This window comes from Rhamphochromis longiceps, linkage group LG13, assembly GCF_057381845.1.
Source record: "Rhamphochromis longiceps isolate RC_006_pf linkage group LG13, R_longiceps_female_GT1.1, whole genome shotgun sequence".
Taxonomy (NCBI): Eukaryota; Metazoa; Chordata; class Actinopteri; order Cichliformes; family Cichlidae; genus Rhamphochromis; species Rhamphochromis longiceps.
Genome location: NC_140569.1, coordinates 28642877 through 28657424, shown reverse-complemented (window position 1 = coordinate 28657424; position 14548 = coordinate 28642877). Strand labels below are relative to the sequence as shown.

At 42.8% G+C, this 14548-nt stretch overlaps 1 protein-coding gene across 1 annotated transcript; it reads right to left on the bottom strand.

Annotated features, from left to right (window-relative positions):
* Positions 1-1501: 1501 nt before the first annotated feature.
* On the bottom strand, positions 1502-4274 carry LOC146656054 (tumor-associated calcium signal transducer 2-like). Its single transcript, XM_085428924.1, has 9 exons — positions 3928-4274; positions 3270-3377; positions 2913-3174; positions 2758-2823; positions 2603-2666; positions 2413-2511; positions 2133-2330; positions 2005-2046; positions 1502-1896 (listed from the first exon to the last, which is right to left on the bottom strand). Exons 1-9 carry the CDS (start codon positions 3983-3985, stop codon positions 1873-1875), a joined length of 921 nt encoding a protein of 306 aa, XP_085285050.1. The 5' UTR covers positions 3986-4274; the 3' UTR covers positions 1502-1872.
* Between the last annotated feature and the right edge of the window lie 10274 nt (positions 4275-14548).

The window sequence follows — 14548 nt, the reverse complement described above, 5'->3', positions numbered from 1 at the left end:
AAACTGGAAAGGCATGACAGTTTAATGTAAGGTACTCCTAGTATTATCTTGATCCGGTATACAGTGAGAATAATCAGGCTCTATTTATTTGTGACATGGAATACATGTATCTAAATCCTGGAAATCCTGTGTGCTGGAAATGAAAGTTTGCTTGAGCCACGGGTGTAAATCCCAGACAGTCATATAAAAATCCTCACCCTGTAGGAAACTGTATAAATCTATAGTAAGCTTTAAATTCGCCCCACTGAAGCAAACTGAAAACCGACATGTCGGTACCTGCAACAGGTGCCTCACAGCGAGCGGCACACCTTCATTCCTGCAGTCTTTCACAGAATCGAGGGGTGGGGGAGGGTAAAAGGAGAGAAGCTATATGATACCTAACCTGGCTGAACAAGTTAGAGATCTGCTTTTGTGCTCCTGTTGCTATGGAGCTAGAGAGAGGGGGCGGGGCTCACAGGAGGGTGCTGGGTGAGGCCAGAGGGAACTAAGGTAGAGCAGGTGACTGATACTGTGCTTTATGTGGGGACTGAGGTTAAAAGAAAGTAAGTCAACTGCTGCTGTTGAAAACAGAATGCAAATGCATACAATAAACAGGAAGGTATACTTCTTTAGGTCAGTATTCTTTCAAATGTGCTCCAAGCTTCAGGAAGGCTCCACACTGAAAAAGTGTAAACAAGCACGGCCTCCTCGAGTGCTAGCTTCACAGACCACAGCTGTACAGAACCAACCACATACTTCTTGCAATACAAACATGTTGCAACAGGAAACCAGGCGGTTTATTTATGTATTCAGATTGATAGATAATGCCAACTTCAGTTTGTTTGATGAGACGATGTCTGCCATTTTAGTCCACTTGGACTTTGGCCCTTTCACCTGACTCAGTCAATCATTCCTGCCCTAACATTTTAAACCGAGGGCAGTCTCAGTACAAGCATATGCATGCATTCGTGAGTGAGATGGAACCTGTCCGACAGGTTCAACACGTCACCAAACGACTCCTGAGCGCAGCTAGAAATGCCTACCTATAATAAAAGGTTGTCCGTCTCACCCGAGGCAGTGTGACACACAAAAACAAGTCCTTTCCATCTTGGCCATAGTGGCACAAAACTGCTAAGAGCTGTGAGTTTTGCTTAACATACAAAAGCCTACTGCAAAGCACATTCACATGATTCCTGCCACACCCGTGCAGTAGCTGATCTCCAGCAGACCTGCCCCCTGTAAACAAAGTGCCTGTTACGAACAACGACTATCGGAGCAGCCATCTTCCCAGACAACGGAGGCTTTACACTTCTAAGGAAATACACCAAAAAATGTCTGAGAGGTGGAGTATCGAGGAAGGGGGGGAGAATAATTAAAAACCCACACAACTTTAAATCAGCTTCGATCATCTCATCATGTTCAGCAGTTTTCAGAGTAGTTTCCTCCATCTCGTTCCCATCCCCCACATTTAGTCTGGTAACAGTGGAAAAATACAGCCAAAACATCAAGAAACCTGCTTCAGTGTCTTTTAAAGCATGTTTTATTAAAAACAATCCAAACAAACACAATAGAAAGTAAGAAACTGTACACTCTATGATGTGGAATTTAAATTCTAATGTTAAAATGAGGCATGTCAGGCACACTTTAAAAAAAAAAATGCACAGTACTTATATGGCATGTAGACCAGAGGGATGATGCTTTAAGACTTTACATGATTTATAAATAAATTGTAGCAGTAATGACACCCCAACAAAGAAAACAGAAAGGTGATTATTCATTTACAATCTGCAAGTCTCAAAAGATAAAAATGGCACGCTCCCACAGCGAAGAAAACAAAACAAGGTAATCCAAAAAAGGCGATTGTATGCGTTGACTCGTCACACTCTCTCTGCTTTACATTTGCTCCATCTCCCTTTGCTGAATTGGAGGAAAGAGCAGACACACACACACACACACACACAAAGTTAATACAATGACCCTTTCTCTCAAAAGATAAATTTACAGACAGCAGGTCGTTTATCTCACCTGAGTTTTTTTGTACTTCCTCTGTCGCTTCTGGAAAAAGAACTACAAACACAGAAGAAACCAAATTATGGCTTGAAGAACAAATGTTAAAACAACAAACGACACTTCTGACATGCAGATGCGCTCACCACAGCCAGCAGGCCAGCAATCACAGCCAGCACCACCACCACGATGACGGCGATGATCCCGCCTGTCAGGTGCTTCATGGTCATGGTCGGGGGCTCCTCGTCCACATAGTACACGATGATCTTCTCCATCATCAGAGTCTGCCCACCCACAGAAGCAGTAAAGTTTTTCTGCTCAGTAAACAGTGGCAGCGCCTTCACCTGCAGAAAGTCACATGAAATGATGAAGTTAGCCAGTGGGTCCATTATACAAAACGTGCACACACACACAGGTTGTACATACGTCTTTCTCCATGTAGTAGGCCATTCTGGACAGGTCACTGATGCGCTCTCCTTTTGGCTTAGTCACATCAACCACAATCATGCGAGCGTCTGGGTCATACTGTAGCATGACAGGATGTTAGTTAGCATGGCAGTGGTGCTTTTTGCTTTGTTCTAAATTACAAGCAGTTTTTTGTTGGACTGTCACTCACCTGAATCTCCTTCACCAGGCTGCGGTCAAGTTTGTAACGGCTGTTAAGTTCATTTGCAATAGCACTGTTTTAAAAAAGACATTAGGATGGTGAGATCTGGAAATGTCAGCCTCAGCATGTTTCTTAACTTTTAATAAGGGCTGAAGTGGACTTACGTCTTCAAATTGTCTTTATTCACGTTGGTGGGCCCCTCCTTGTGTGTCAGCTGAAGACGGACCCAGCTGGAAGAGGGAAAAATAAAATAAAGAAATGTTGAATACTTGAACTATTCATCCTCACAGCAATCCTTCACTATAGTGAAATCACTTACTTGGTCTCCACCAGCTTCTCACACTTGAGGGTCTGGTCTCCCTTGTCAGTCCGACGGACTCCAGCGCTGTTGACGCACCAGCACACATCTGTGTTGTTGCACTGCTTGGCCTTGAATTTGCCGTCATTCTCACATTCAGGGTCATAGATGCCATCGTTGTCCACAATGGCGGTCTCATGTTGCTTTCCTCCAATAGTGCGAGTGCTCAGGCCCCTTCTAGCTCTGTACATTTCAGCTTTCATCAAGAAGCACTTGGGGATCACTGAGGGGGGAACAAAGTGCACAGCATGAGCAGGCTGGAGTGTCAAACAGAGGACATGAAACAGGGAGGAGCCCCTTTACCACTTCTAAACTTACATGCTGTGCAGTCTAAGGGCTGTTTTGTACCATTACCAATCAGAAGAGTACATGAACATGGGGGTCCGTCGCACATAGCCCACTTCATAGTGGCACATGTTGTTGGACCTAAAGAGGAAAAAACACCACCACACTAGCAGGTTATTAACAGGAACTCAAATACATAACCACATTACTATACTGTGACTTCCCGAGGCTTAACACACACACACACACACACACACACACACACAAAGCTGGAATACAATAGAAAGATGAATCTTTGGTATGACAGTGTTTGAAAAGATTTAGTCTTTTGTCTTCCTTATAGCTCGAAACGGAGACGTTAAATCGTACAGGTAGACCGGCAGGTTTGCCTGGGCGTTGGTTTCTCCCCACAGAGCGGAACAAACCTTCCCAACCCCCACCCACCTGAACTAGCTAGTGTTACATTAAAAACAGATTTTTGGTCCAACTCTGGCGGCTAATTACATTATTTTAACAAATAAAACAAGCAAAACTACATCTCATAGAAAGATAATGTATCTATGTCTTAAATAAAGCTGGTTCAAACTTTAAAAATGTTTGTTTTTGCGAAAACTTCCATCAAATCTACGTCAAAATGAACTGTGCGATTTTTCAGCCGGATACAATTTTATATCAAATTTAAACTACTTACACTCAGCCGAGGCTCCGACCGCGAGAGCGGCGAGAACAGCAAAAATCCACATTTTCATGATCAAACAAAAAAAGTCTTCGTCTGTCCGCTTCCTATGCGTCCGTCTCCCGCAGAGGTCAAAGACCGAGTGAAGAATGCCCTCGACGCGCCCAACAAGGCTCCTTTTCTCGGCGCAGGTGTGTCCCGGTCAAACCTGTTTTAGAGAGGAACTAAAGCGCGCGCACTCACAGGTGAGACGAGGAACCGAACGAGCGCGAGCACACGCTTAAAAGTTGAATTCAAATTCAAAGCAGAGCTTATCCTGGATTATATTCCGTTTGGTAGTTGTTGCACACCTGATGGAGGAAGGACCTGAGCAGTAAAATTTATAAGAGAATTACTCTCATGACGTCAGGCTAATTTGCATAGGCGGCGCAGTGCGGAGTGGGGAGGGGGCGGGGGAAACGCACCTATATCCGGTATGACCATATTTGCCCTCTCTGTCTCTGTTGAGATATTTTCATTTTCAAATCATAAATAAATTTAACGTTTACCCTTGTGACGTCATCGTCTTGTTATATTTATCAAAAATTATCTGAAACTGGTTTAAAATTTGGTTGAATTCATCTTTAAATACCTTTAAATGCCTATGTAACCATCGGCTTTTAGTGTTTTGGGTTCACTAACACAGAAAGGAGTCCGTTAGGAACTGCAGGGAACTGGTTATTAAGGTGTTTTCCCCTCTTTTCCCCTGTTTTCCGTGTTGATATTTTCCTGACGTGCTTGTTGAGTTTCGTGTAAAACATGTAGAAAAAGGCAAACTCTCCTAGGCTATAGAAGCCATGTCATGTGGTGTTGATTCATGTCATAAACCTTACTTTTAAACAAATAAAAGCGTTTATTATAATTATTATTCTCAACGTATTTTGTTGTAAGACCGCCATCATAATATTCCCGCAACATTTTGTGGCAGATAACTAGAAATCCCATGTTGCTACACTGAAACTACCTAATGGTGTAGTTTCACTTTAAAATACATAGTGTTGTTCATGCAGATGTTTTTCCTTGTTATGAATTGTGAAACACCGCGATGCGATGACATCATCAGCAGGTATCTAACAGAAACCGGAGAGGGAGAAAACATTTCTCAGGTGTTGTGAGTCACATTCTCACGGATGAGTCACAGCCTCGGGTCTCTGTCTGAGAGATACTCTCACCAGCTCTGCACAAATCCTTTCCTACCTGATCTAGCTGGGATCAAGTGGCATAAAGTGTTGTTTTAAAAGATTAAACTTTTAAGTTGGGGACAGTTCTTATTTGGGCTTCATGCACAGCGAACCAGACGAATGCTCTGCTGCCACCTATGGCACACAGTGTGTTTTTTGTGTTTTTCCTGACACACCTTTCTTTTTCATGAGCGTGTTTACAGATTGAGAATCTTTAACTGCCTCTTCTTCAGTCTGGACAGTTACCCGTTTAAAGAAGACAGTTGTTAAACACTTAAAACTTTAGCAGGGTTTTATATGTCACTCCAGAAACACGAAAGGAAACAAAGACACATATTGGAAAGAAATCGCTTCACTAGGAAAAACTGAAAAAATGTGTTGCATGTATTTCCCAATTAAAAAACACGCCCTATTCTTTTTGTATACCATAAACAAAGTGCTTTCTTTATATTTTTTAGACATAAATATTGTCTACAAGCAGATACTTGTGATTAAATGTACAAAATTTGGTGGTAAGGAACAAAAGGTCTGCTTTTAGTGTGATCGCTAGTGTCCGAGCCAATCTGACAAGGCCGAGAAGGTAAACAGTTTTTCAAAAGTCTAATGGATATCATGCATTAAATTCAAAATGATATAGATCTTTATTTCAATTAGTAGCTTTTTTAATTCATCTGCATACAAAAGCCGTGCCTATATGAAACAGGAAGTTGTAGCCCATAACTACTAAGTACACAGAAAGGTCAGGCGAACACCAAATGGGTTTCCAGATTTGTCATGAGAACAACATATTAAATCTTTGGAACTAAATGTAACAAGAAAGTGTGATGTCTGTCTGTTTAAAGACACCAGATCGTATCTGCAAGTGGTGTAAGTCTTTCATATCGTGCACCAAAGTTATTATAGTTTACTAAAACTAAACTGGAAACTACATGAAGCAAACCTCCACCGACACAGCTCACTCACTGGTATTTATTTTGAAGGCAAGAGTGTCGTATTTATATATATTTTCTATATATTCATTTTGTTTTCTTTGTTCTTTTTAAAGAGGAAAAATAGAAGAAATATGTATGTAGCTTGTTACAGCTTCTTTTATTTTATTTGTATATATTTTGCATATCTTATATTTTTACTTTATTTCTCAAATGCTGTGTCACTGGAGAGTGCCATACAATAAAAATGTTTACAATTTTTTTTTTTTGTAAAAACATGGCTTTGTGTGTGCACTGTAAAAAAAAAAGCACTACAGTCATTTCAGAAACAAATGGTTCGAGATATTTGTGCTTCAGTTTTGTTGCTGGAGGTTCTGGTTTTTTAATTGAAGGCACTAATTAGCAGGTCACTGTGTCACTGTGCCTGGATGACGCTGGTTAGCCTTAGCTGGTAACGTAGCGCTCCATTCTCTGGTCACATTTAACTTAAACAAAAAGGAATTGCCTTTTAGCTACAATAAAAATGAGGCCGATTCATAAACACAAAGGTTAGCCAAATTGTTCAAAACAAGTACACATAGGTGCAAAAGTATCAGTCTTACAGCTTTTCGTATTAGCTCTACATACTAGATATTATAATCTCATGTCTCTCATTACAGTCTGTGATAAACTATTAGCTGTAATTCCAGCTCATGGCAGACATTTGCGGTAGGAGCAGCACACAAGTAACAATAGTTGTTGTGTAAGGAGTGACAGTCTGAGTAATGAACAAAATAACACTGAAACCAAGAACAAAAGGACAGCTCACTGTCATCGTCCCAGGGTTTCCTGGATTGTCTGTTATTGTTTTTCCTTCACTCCTCACCACCAGGGTGGAGTCTGGCTCTGGTCCCCGCCTCAGTACTCATCTGTTCAGCTCTACTCACCTGTCTGCCATCACTGATAATTACACACATGCCATCCATTGCTGCTGATTACTCCTGCACTACTTAAGGCCTTGGTGGAGGCTGACTTGTTGTTGAAACTTATGGTTCACCATGGCTAAAATGCAGCGAGAATTACAAAAGGTGGAGGGGTGGGCTCTGGAATGGGGGTTTAGGTTTTCCGTTTCAAAAACAAAATGGATTGTTTTCACACATAAGAGAATAAATTGCTAGTTGAGTCTCAAGCTATATGGGAATTACATAAAAAAAGGTTGATTGCTTTAAATACTTAGGTATTTGGTTTGATGAACGGCTTACATGGAAAATGATATTTTACTATGTTTAAAAGGTAATGACTGGGGTGCAGATAGGACAACATTGAGAGCTCTATATGTAGGTCTCATTAGGTCAGTGCTGGATTATGGGTGTCTGGTTTATGGTTCAGCAGCTAAAACTTTGCTAAATGACCCGGACAGAGTTCAATATGAAGCTCTGAGGTTGTGTTGTGGGGCTGTTAAGACTACTCCAGTGGCTGCTCTGCAAGTGGAAATGGGGGAGCAACCATTATAACTAAGGAGGCGTCAAATTGCTTTGACTTACTGGGCAAATTTGAAGGGACATAGTGAAAGTCATATAGCGCAGAGTGTACTTAAGCCTTGCCAAGAAAAAGGGATTGGGCTATAGGGAAAGAAGTCAACGAGATGGGATTTAGTGGCACAGACCTTAGCCCAGCAGTAGCCTTGTCAGTGTTGCCACCTTGCTTATATGAGCAAATAATTCCTGACTTCTATTTCCTACGTAAGGGAGGGGGGGTGACTACAAGTGTTGGATAACAGAGTGGGTGTTGCATTTGTTCTCCCAGACATAAGTTTCGTGGCGAGTGAACGAATTACAGATGATTTGGCAGTTTATACTGGGGAGCTTGTAGCAATTTTACTGGCTTTGACCTGGATGGAGGACGCACCAATAGGGAGGTATTTGGTTTGCTCGGACTCTAGCAGCGCACTAGTGAGTATAGATAATGTCTTTGAACTCTAGACAAGATATTGTTTTTGAGATATTTCATTTATTGTAAAGAATTAAACCTAGAGGGATAGAAGTGGTTTTCTTATGGGTTCCTGCGCATATCGGTGTTGATGGTAATGAACAGGCCGATAAGTTTGCAAAAGGTGCAGCAAGAAGGAGTCATGTAGGTTTGCCTGTAAAATACAGCAAAAGTGAGGTGAAAAGTATAATCAAGGTAAAGTTAAAGGAGAAGTGGCAGTCACAATGGGACGGAGAGGGGAAAGGCAGGTATTATTATAGCATGCAGAAAACAGTCGGGCAATGTAGAAGGAGCTTTAGAAGTAGAAGAGATGAGGATATCATCTCGAGAGTAAGATTTGGTCACACAGGCTTGAATAGCACACCTAAAAAGATGGGCAAACATGACACAGGGACTTGTGACTTCTGTGGACAAGAGACATTTGAGCATGTAGTGTTGGAGTGCAAAAAGTACATGCGAGAAAGGGAAGTATTGAAGTCTGAATTGTAAGAAAATAGTGTTCAGTGTGTTCAGGGTGAGGGACATATTTCAAAGGGATGCAGGGGATGTTATTTATAGGGCAGTGTTGGGCTTTTTAAGATCGACGGGTGCGTATCCGAGGCTGTAGATTACAAAACTGTTCCGACCCACACTCCATTCCAGAGGGTGGTGGTAAATGCACCTAAAAGTTGTTTGCCAACCGCCATTAAAACGTAGGAGGAGAAGAAGAAGACTTGTTGCTGGAACTTACAGGGTCAGGGGACGGATCACCCTACATTAGATGTACTTAGACCTTGCTGGGAGAAGGGTGGGAGGGAGTTAAAGAGTTTTGGATGGGTGATAAGATAAGATAGAACTTTATTAATCCCTCGGGTGGGTTCCTCTGGGAAATTCGATTTCCAAAAAAAGCACAGCACCGACAGAAGTTACAGAGTTACAGAATATTATATATTGTGTGTATATCTATCTATCTATCTATCTATCTATCGATCTATCTATCTATCTATCTATCGATCTATCGATCGATCTATCTATCTATCGATCTATCTATCGATCTATCGATCTATCGATCGATCTATCGATCGATCTATCGATCTATCGATCGATCTATCTATCTATCGATCTATCGATCGATCTATATAGATCGATCTATATAGCTCGATAGATCGATCTATATAGATCGATCTATATAGATCGATCTATATAGATCGATCTATATAGATCGATCTATATAGATCGATCTATATAGATCGATCTATATAGATCGATCTATATAGATCGATCTATCTATCTATCTATCTATCTATCTATCTATCTATCGATCTATCTATCGATCTATATAGATCGATCTATCTAGATCGATCTATCTATCTATCGATCTATATAGATCGATCTATCTAGATAGATCGATCGATCTATCTAGATAGATCTATATAGGGAAGATGGCCCCAACTGACCGAGTGCTCAGTGAATACCTCAGGCAGCAGAAACCCAAGAAAGAGGAGGGAGACGAGGAACCATCATGGAAGGACAGGCCTCTGCACAGTATGTACCACCGGCAGATAGAGGAGGTGGCTGATATCCAGAAATCCTACCAGTGGCTGGACAAAGCTGGACTGAAAGACAGCACAGAGGCACTAATCATGGCAGCACAAGAACAAGCTCTGAGTACAAGATCCATAGAGGCTGGGGTCTATCACACCAGGCAAGACCCCAGGTGCAGGCTGTGTAAAGATGCCCCAGAGACAACCCAGCACATAACAGCAGGGTGCAAGATGCTAGCAGGCAAGGCATACATGGAACGCCATAACCAAGTGGCCGGCATAGTGTACAGGAACATCTGTGCCGAGTATAACCTGGAAGTCCCGAGGTCAAAATGGGAGATGCCCCCAAGGGTGGTGGAGAATGACCGAGCTAAGATCCTGTGGGACTTCCAGATACAGACGGACAAAATGGTGGTGGCTAACCAACCGGACATAGTGGTGGTAGACAAACAGAAGAAGACGGCCGTAGTGATCGATGTAGCGGTTCCGAATGACAGCAATATCAGGAAGAAGGAACACGAGAAGCTGGAGAAATACCAAGGGCTCAGAGAAGAGCTCGAGAGGATGTGGAGGGTGAAGGTAACGGTGGTCCCCGTGGTAATCGGAGCACTAGGTGCGGTGACTCCCAAGCTAGGCGAGTGGCTCCAGCAGATCCCGGGAACAACATCGGAGATCTCTGTCCAGAAGAGTGCAGTCCTGGGAACAGCTAAGATACTGCGCAGGACCCTCAAGCTCCCAGGCCTCTGGTAGAGGACCCGAGCTTGAAGGATAAACCGCCCGCAGGGGCGTGCTGGGTGTTTTTATATATATGTATATATATATATTAGGGGTGCAACGATATTTGTATCGATATTGAACCGTTCGATACAGTGCTTTCGGTTCGGTACGCATATGTATCGAACAATACAATTTTTTTCAAATTTTTTTTTTTTTTTTTTTTTTGTGTCCTGTTTGGATCTATAGCCATCAGAATTGTTGTCTTGAGGCCAAGAAAGATGCCAAGAGGATTTATTTTAAGTGGATCATCATATTGGTCCATTTGATTGACCTTTATTATAATTATGAATTTATTTTATTTTCAGTTGCAAACGGGACAGACATGACTGTGGGATAGGACAGGGGGAAAGAATGAAAGAAAGAGGGGGAGAGAAAGAAAGAAAACCAAAGGGGAGAAAAAAAAAAGAACAATACAAAATTTGTAATTTATTTTATCAACTTTCCTTCTGACGATGCTGTCTGTGTTGAGCGCTCAGTGAATCTGCATTTGACTACTCCGCCTAGGCTCGAGAGTGCAGCCTAGGCGGAGTAGTCGAACGCAGATTCACTGAGCACTCAACACAGACAGCATGGTCAGAAGGAAGAGCGCAGGGCAAGCTAGCAAGACAGAAGTGGACCTCCCCACCCTCATTCAGATCTGGCGTTTGGAATTATTTTGGTTTTCATGTGACGTATGACCCTGAAGGTAAGCGAGTCATGGACTAAAGTAAAACAGTATGTTGGATGTGCCATGCAATGCTCAATTACATGGGTGGGAGCTAGTGTGTTAGCGCAGTTAGCTCGTTAACGTGTTGGCCGTCTAGCCCCTCTGTATAGGGTAGCTCGTTAACGGAGATTTGCCGTGTTGTGGCGTTAAGGTTATTTCAACGAGATTAACCTGAAAGCACTAGTGGGAACACAACGAATATGACTGCACATTTACACCGACATCATCCTAGTGCAAAGACAAAAACAACAAGCATGCATGCTACTAACTTTAGCCGAGTCATTTAGACAGCTGTTAGCACAGGATTCTCCTTATGGAGACCTGATATGTTTAATATGCTGCTGAGAATATAGCCCAGAAGAAGCGGATAGTATAGCTTTTATTTTGGAAAGAGACATTTCTCTGTAATAAACTCTCTTTTCCAAAGATGAGTGATTCCTCAATCAGATACAGGGCTCGCAATATCGCTAGCCCGACGTCCCGGGGCTATCTCTGCCCTGCCTGTCGGGCTATTGTAGGAAGGAAAAATATATGTCAATGCTTTTGCATTCTTTCAGAAATGTAGCTGGGTAATTATGTCATTGGGTGAGCCACTGTCAATATGTGACATATTGAAATCGCGTTTGAATTTGCGCTTGTTTTTTTGCTTTCACTTTGCAATAGCGCGAACTGTGTATAGAGAGCGACAGCACTGATCTGTGAGTGATGATAATTTGTGCACCAATTCCTCTGACATCGTCTTATTAATTGTTAGCTTACTATGCAAACATGACAAGTGAAATCTCCCGCAGCTTAAACATGTGAGAGGTTGATCGCGCAGAGAATCGCTGAGCTTATGTGAGTGCGGCAGGATATATATTTGACTACGATGACCTGGATGACTGAGAACCTTCACAGACAGATATATATTTTAGTTCTGCTGAGCCAAATAAGACAGGTCAGGGTGAAGAAGTGACAGCCAAAGAAAAGCTTACCACAAAACGGAGAAGTTATGACAAATCAGACTATAAGGCAAAAAGAAAGTGCAGCTTTATGGTTTCATGGACAAAAGAATTTCTGTGGCTGCAATATGACGAGCTAAAAAACAACACGCACAAGGGTTAGGGTTAAATTTAAAAACTGTACTTTTGTGTTAAAATATATATTTATAATTTTAATAAATGACAAATTTAAAAGGCATGAACATTTTTTTTGTATCGAAAAAATATCGAACCGTGACACCAAAGTATCGAACCGAACCGAACCGTGAATTTTGTGTATTGTTGCACCCCTAATATTTTTATTTATATATATATATATATATATATATATATATATATATATATATATATATATATAAAAATACAGAGACAGATATAAATAAAATATACGAAGGGGATAAATAGAATAAATAGGAATAAAAATACAAGTGAATTGCACTGTTGACTATTTACAAAAAGTATTGCACAAGGTATTGTACAGTGAGGTGAAGAGGCACTACAGCTTAGTTGTCCCTCCCTCCTTTGTCCTCCTGTTTCCCCTCCCTCTCCCCTCCAGAGAGGAGTTAAACAGTCTGATGGCGTGTGGGACAAAGGAGTTTTTAAGTCTGTTGGTTCTTGTCTTGGGGAGAAGCAACCTGTCACTGACTCTTCTGGTTGTTTACGACCGTGTGCAGAAGATGCCCAGCATTGTTCATAATGTCCAGCAGTTTTTTTAGTGTCCTTTTCTCTGGCACTGTCACCAGAGTGTCCAGCTTCATGCCGACCACAGAGCTAGCCTTCCTGATCAGTTTCTCCAGCCTGGATGAGTCCTCCTTTGCTGTGCTGCTCCCCCAGCACACCACAGCATAGAAAAGTACTCCAGCAACCACCGACTGGTAAAACATCCTCAGGAGCTTCCTGCAGATGTTAAAAGACCTCAGCCTCCTGAGGAAGTACAGTCGGCTTTGGGCTTTTTTATACAGGTGCTCTGTGTTGCATGACCAGTCCAGTTTATTGTCCACCCACAGCCCGAGGTACTTGTACTTGTTGACCACCTCCACCTCCTCCCCCTCTATCTGAACCGGCAGTGGACCTGCTCTGGACCTCCCGAAGTCCACAACCAGTTCCTTGGTCTTTGAGGTGTTGAGTTGCAGGTGGTTTGTGTGACTCCATGCGACAAAGTTCCTCACCAGACTCCTATACTCCTCTTCCTGATCATCCCAGATACACCCCATGATGGCCGTGTCGTCTGCAAACTTCTGAAATGGCATAATTCAGAGTTGTAGCAGAAGTCAGAGGTGTACAGGGTGAAGAGAAGAGGGGACAGCACAGTTCCCTGTGGTGCTCCTGTGCTGCTGACCACAGTGTCAGACGTGATGTCCTTCAGCCTGACGTACTGTGGTCTGTCGGTGAGGTAGTCGGATATCCAAGCCACCAGGCAGGGGTCCACCTCCATCCTGTTCAGTTTTTCCTGAAGCATACAGGGCCGGATGGTATTAAAGGCACTGGAGAAGTCAAGAAACAGGATCCTGACCGTGCCTTTTCCCCCATCCAGGTGTGAGTGGGCTCTGTGTAGGAGGTACAGGATGGCATCCTCCACTCCGACACCCGCCTTGTATGCAAACTGTAGTGGGTCCTGGGCATGTTGTACCTGTGGTCGGAGGAGGTTGAGGAAGAGCCGCTCTAGAGTCTTCATAAGATGTGACGTCAGTGCCACCGGTCGGAAGTCATTCAGCTCATTGGGCCGGTTCTTTTTGGGGACCGGGACGATGCAGGATGTCTTCCATAGGGCGGGCACTCTCCCCAGTCGCAGACTGAGGTTGAAGACTCGTTGTAGCGGCTCCCCAAGTTCAGCAGCACACGCCTTTAGCATCCTAGGACACACCTTGTCTGGGCCTGCTGCCTTTCTGGGGCGAAGCTTCCTCAGTTGCCTCCTGACCTGATCCACTGTGACACTGGGAGATGTTGGGGAGGGGGGGAGATGTCTTGCTGCTGAGAGAGGGATTGGAGGAGGGGGGTGGTGGGGGGAAGAGCTAGAGAACTTAAATTGGAACACTTAGACATATGTCAGCGAGTGCTGAGGCCTGCAATCCCTCCATGGTTACTTCCTGAAGCAGCTGTAGATTTTGCTTTATTGTGCCAGAAGAGTAAGGACAGGACAGGCGGTCTAGACTCAAATATAGTTCAGGGTTACATCGATCAGTATTATGGTTATGTGCAAGTATATACGGATGCTTCAAAGAAACCAGCTAGTCAAGTGGGGGTGGCAGTAGTAATTCCAGACTTTATGGTAAAAATTGGGAAGAGGATTAATAATGGATTGTCTGTGTTTACAGGAGAAATGATAGCGATTCTATTAGCAGTACAGTGGGTGGAAGATTTGAGGCCTTTGAAACCAATTATTTGTTCAGATTCAAGTGCAGCCTTGGTCAGTCTACAGAATGGTCATTTGAAAGGTAGGTCAGATATTTTAATAGAGGTTCAGCAAACTCTTTTCAGGATACATATGATGGTCTGTCAGTAGTGTTTGTATGGGTCCCGGCTCACTAAGGGG

What these genes read in the sequence shown, in the direction of transcription:
- LOC146656054 (XM_085428924.1), bottom strand. Translation starts at nt 3,985, where the DNA reads ATGAAAATGTGGATTTTTGCTGTTCTCGCCGCTCTCGCGGTCGGAGCC. An exon ending in GCCCTTAGACTGCACAGCAT is followed by an intron (nt 3,175 to 3,269) that starts GTAAGTTTAGAA and finishes TTCCCCCCTCAG; the next exon opens with TGATCCCCAAGTGCTTCTTG. An exon ending in CCTACTACATGGAGAAAGAC is followed by an intron (nt 2,331 to 2,412) that starts GTATGTACAACC and finishes GACTTTCTGCAG; the next exon opens with GTGAAGGCGCTGCCACTGTT.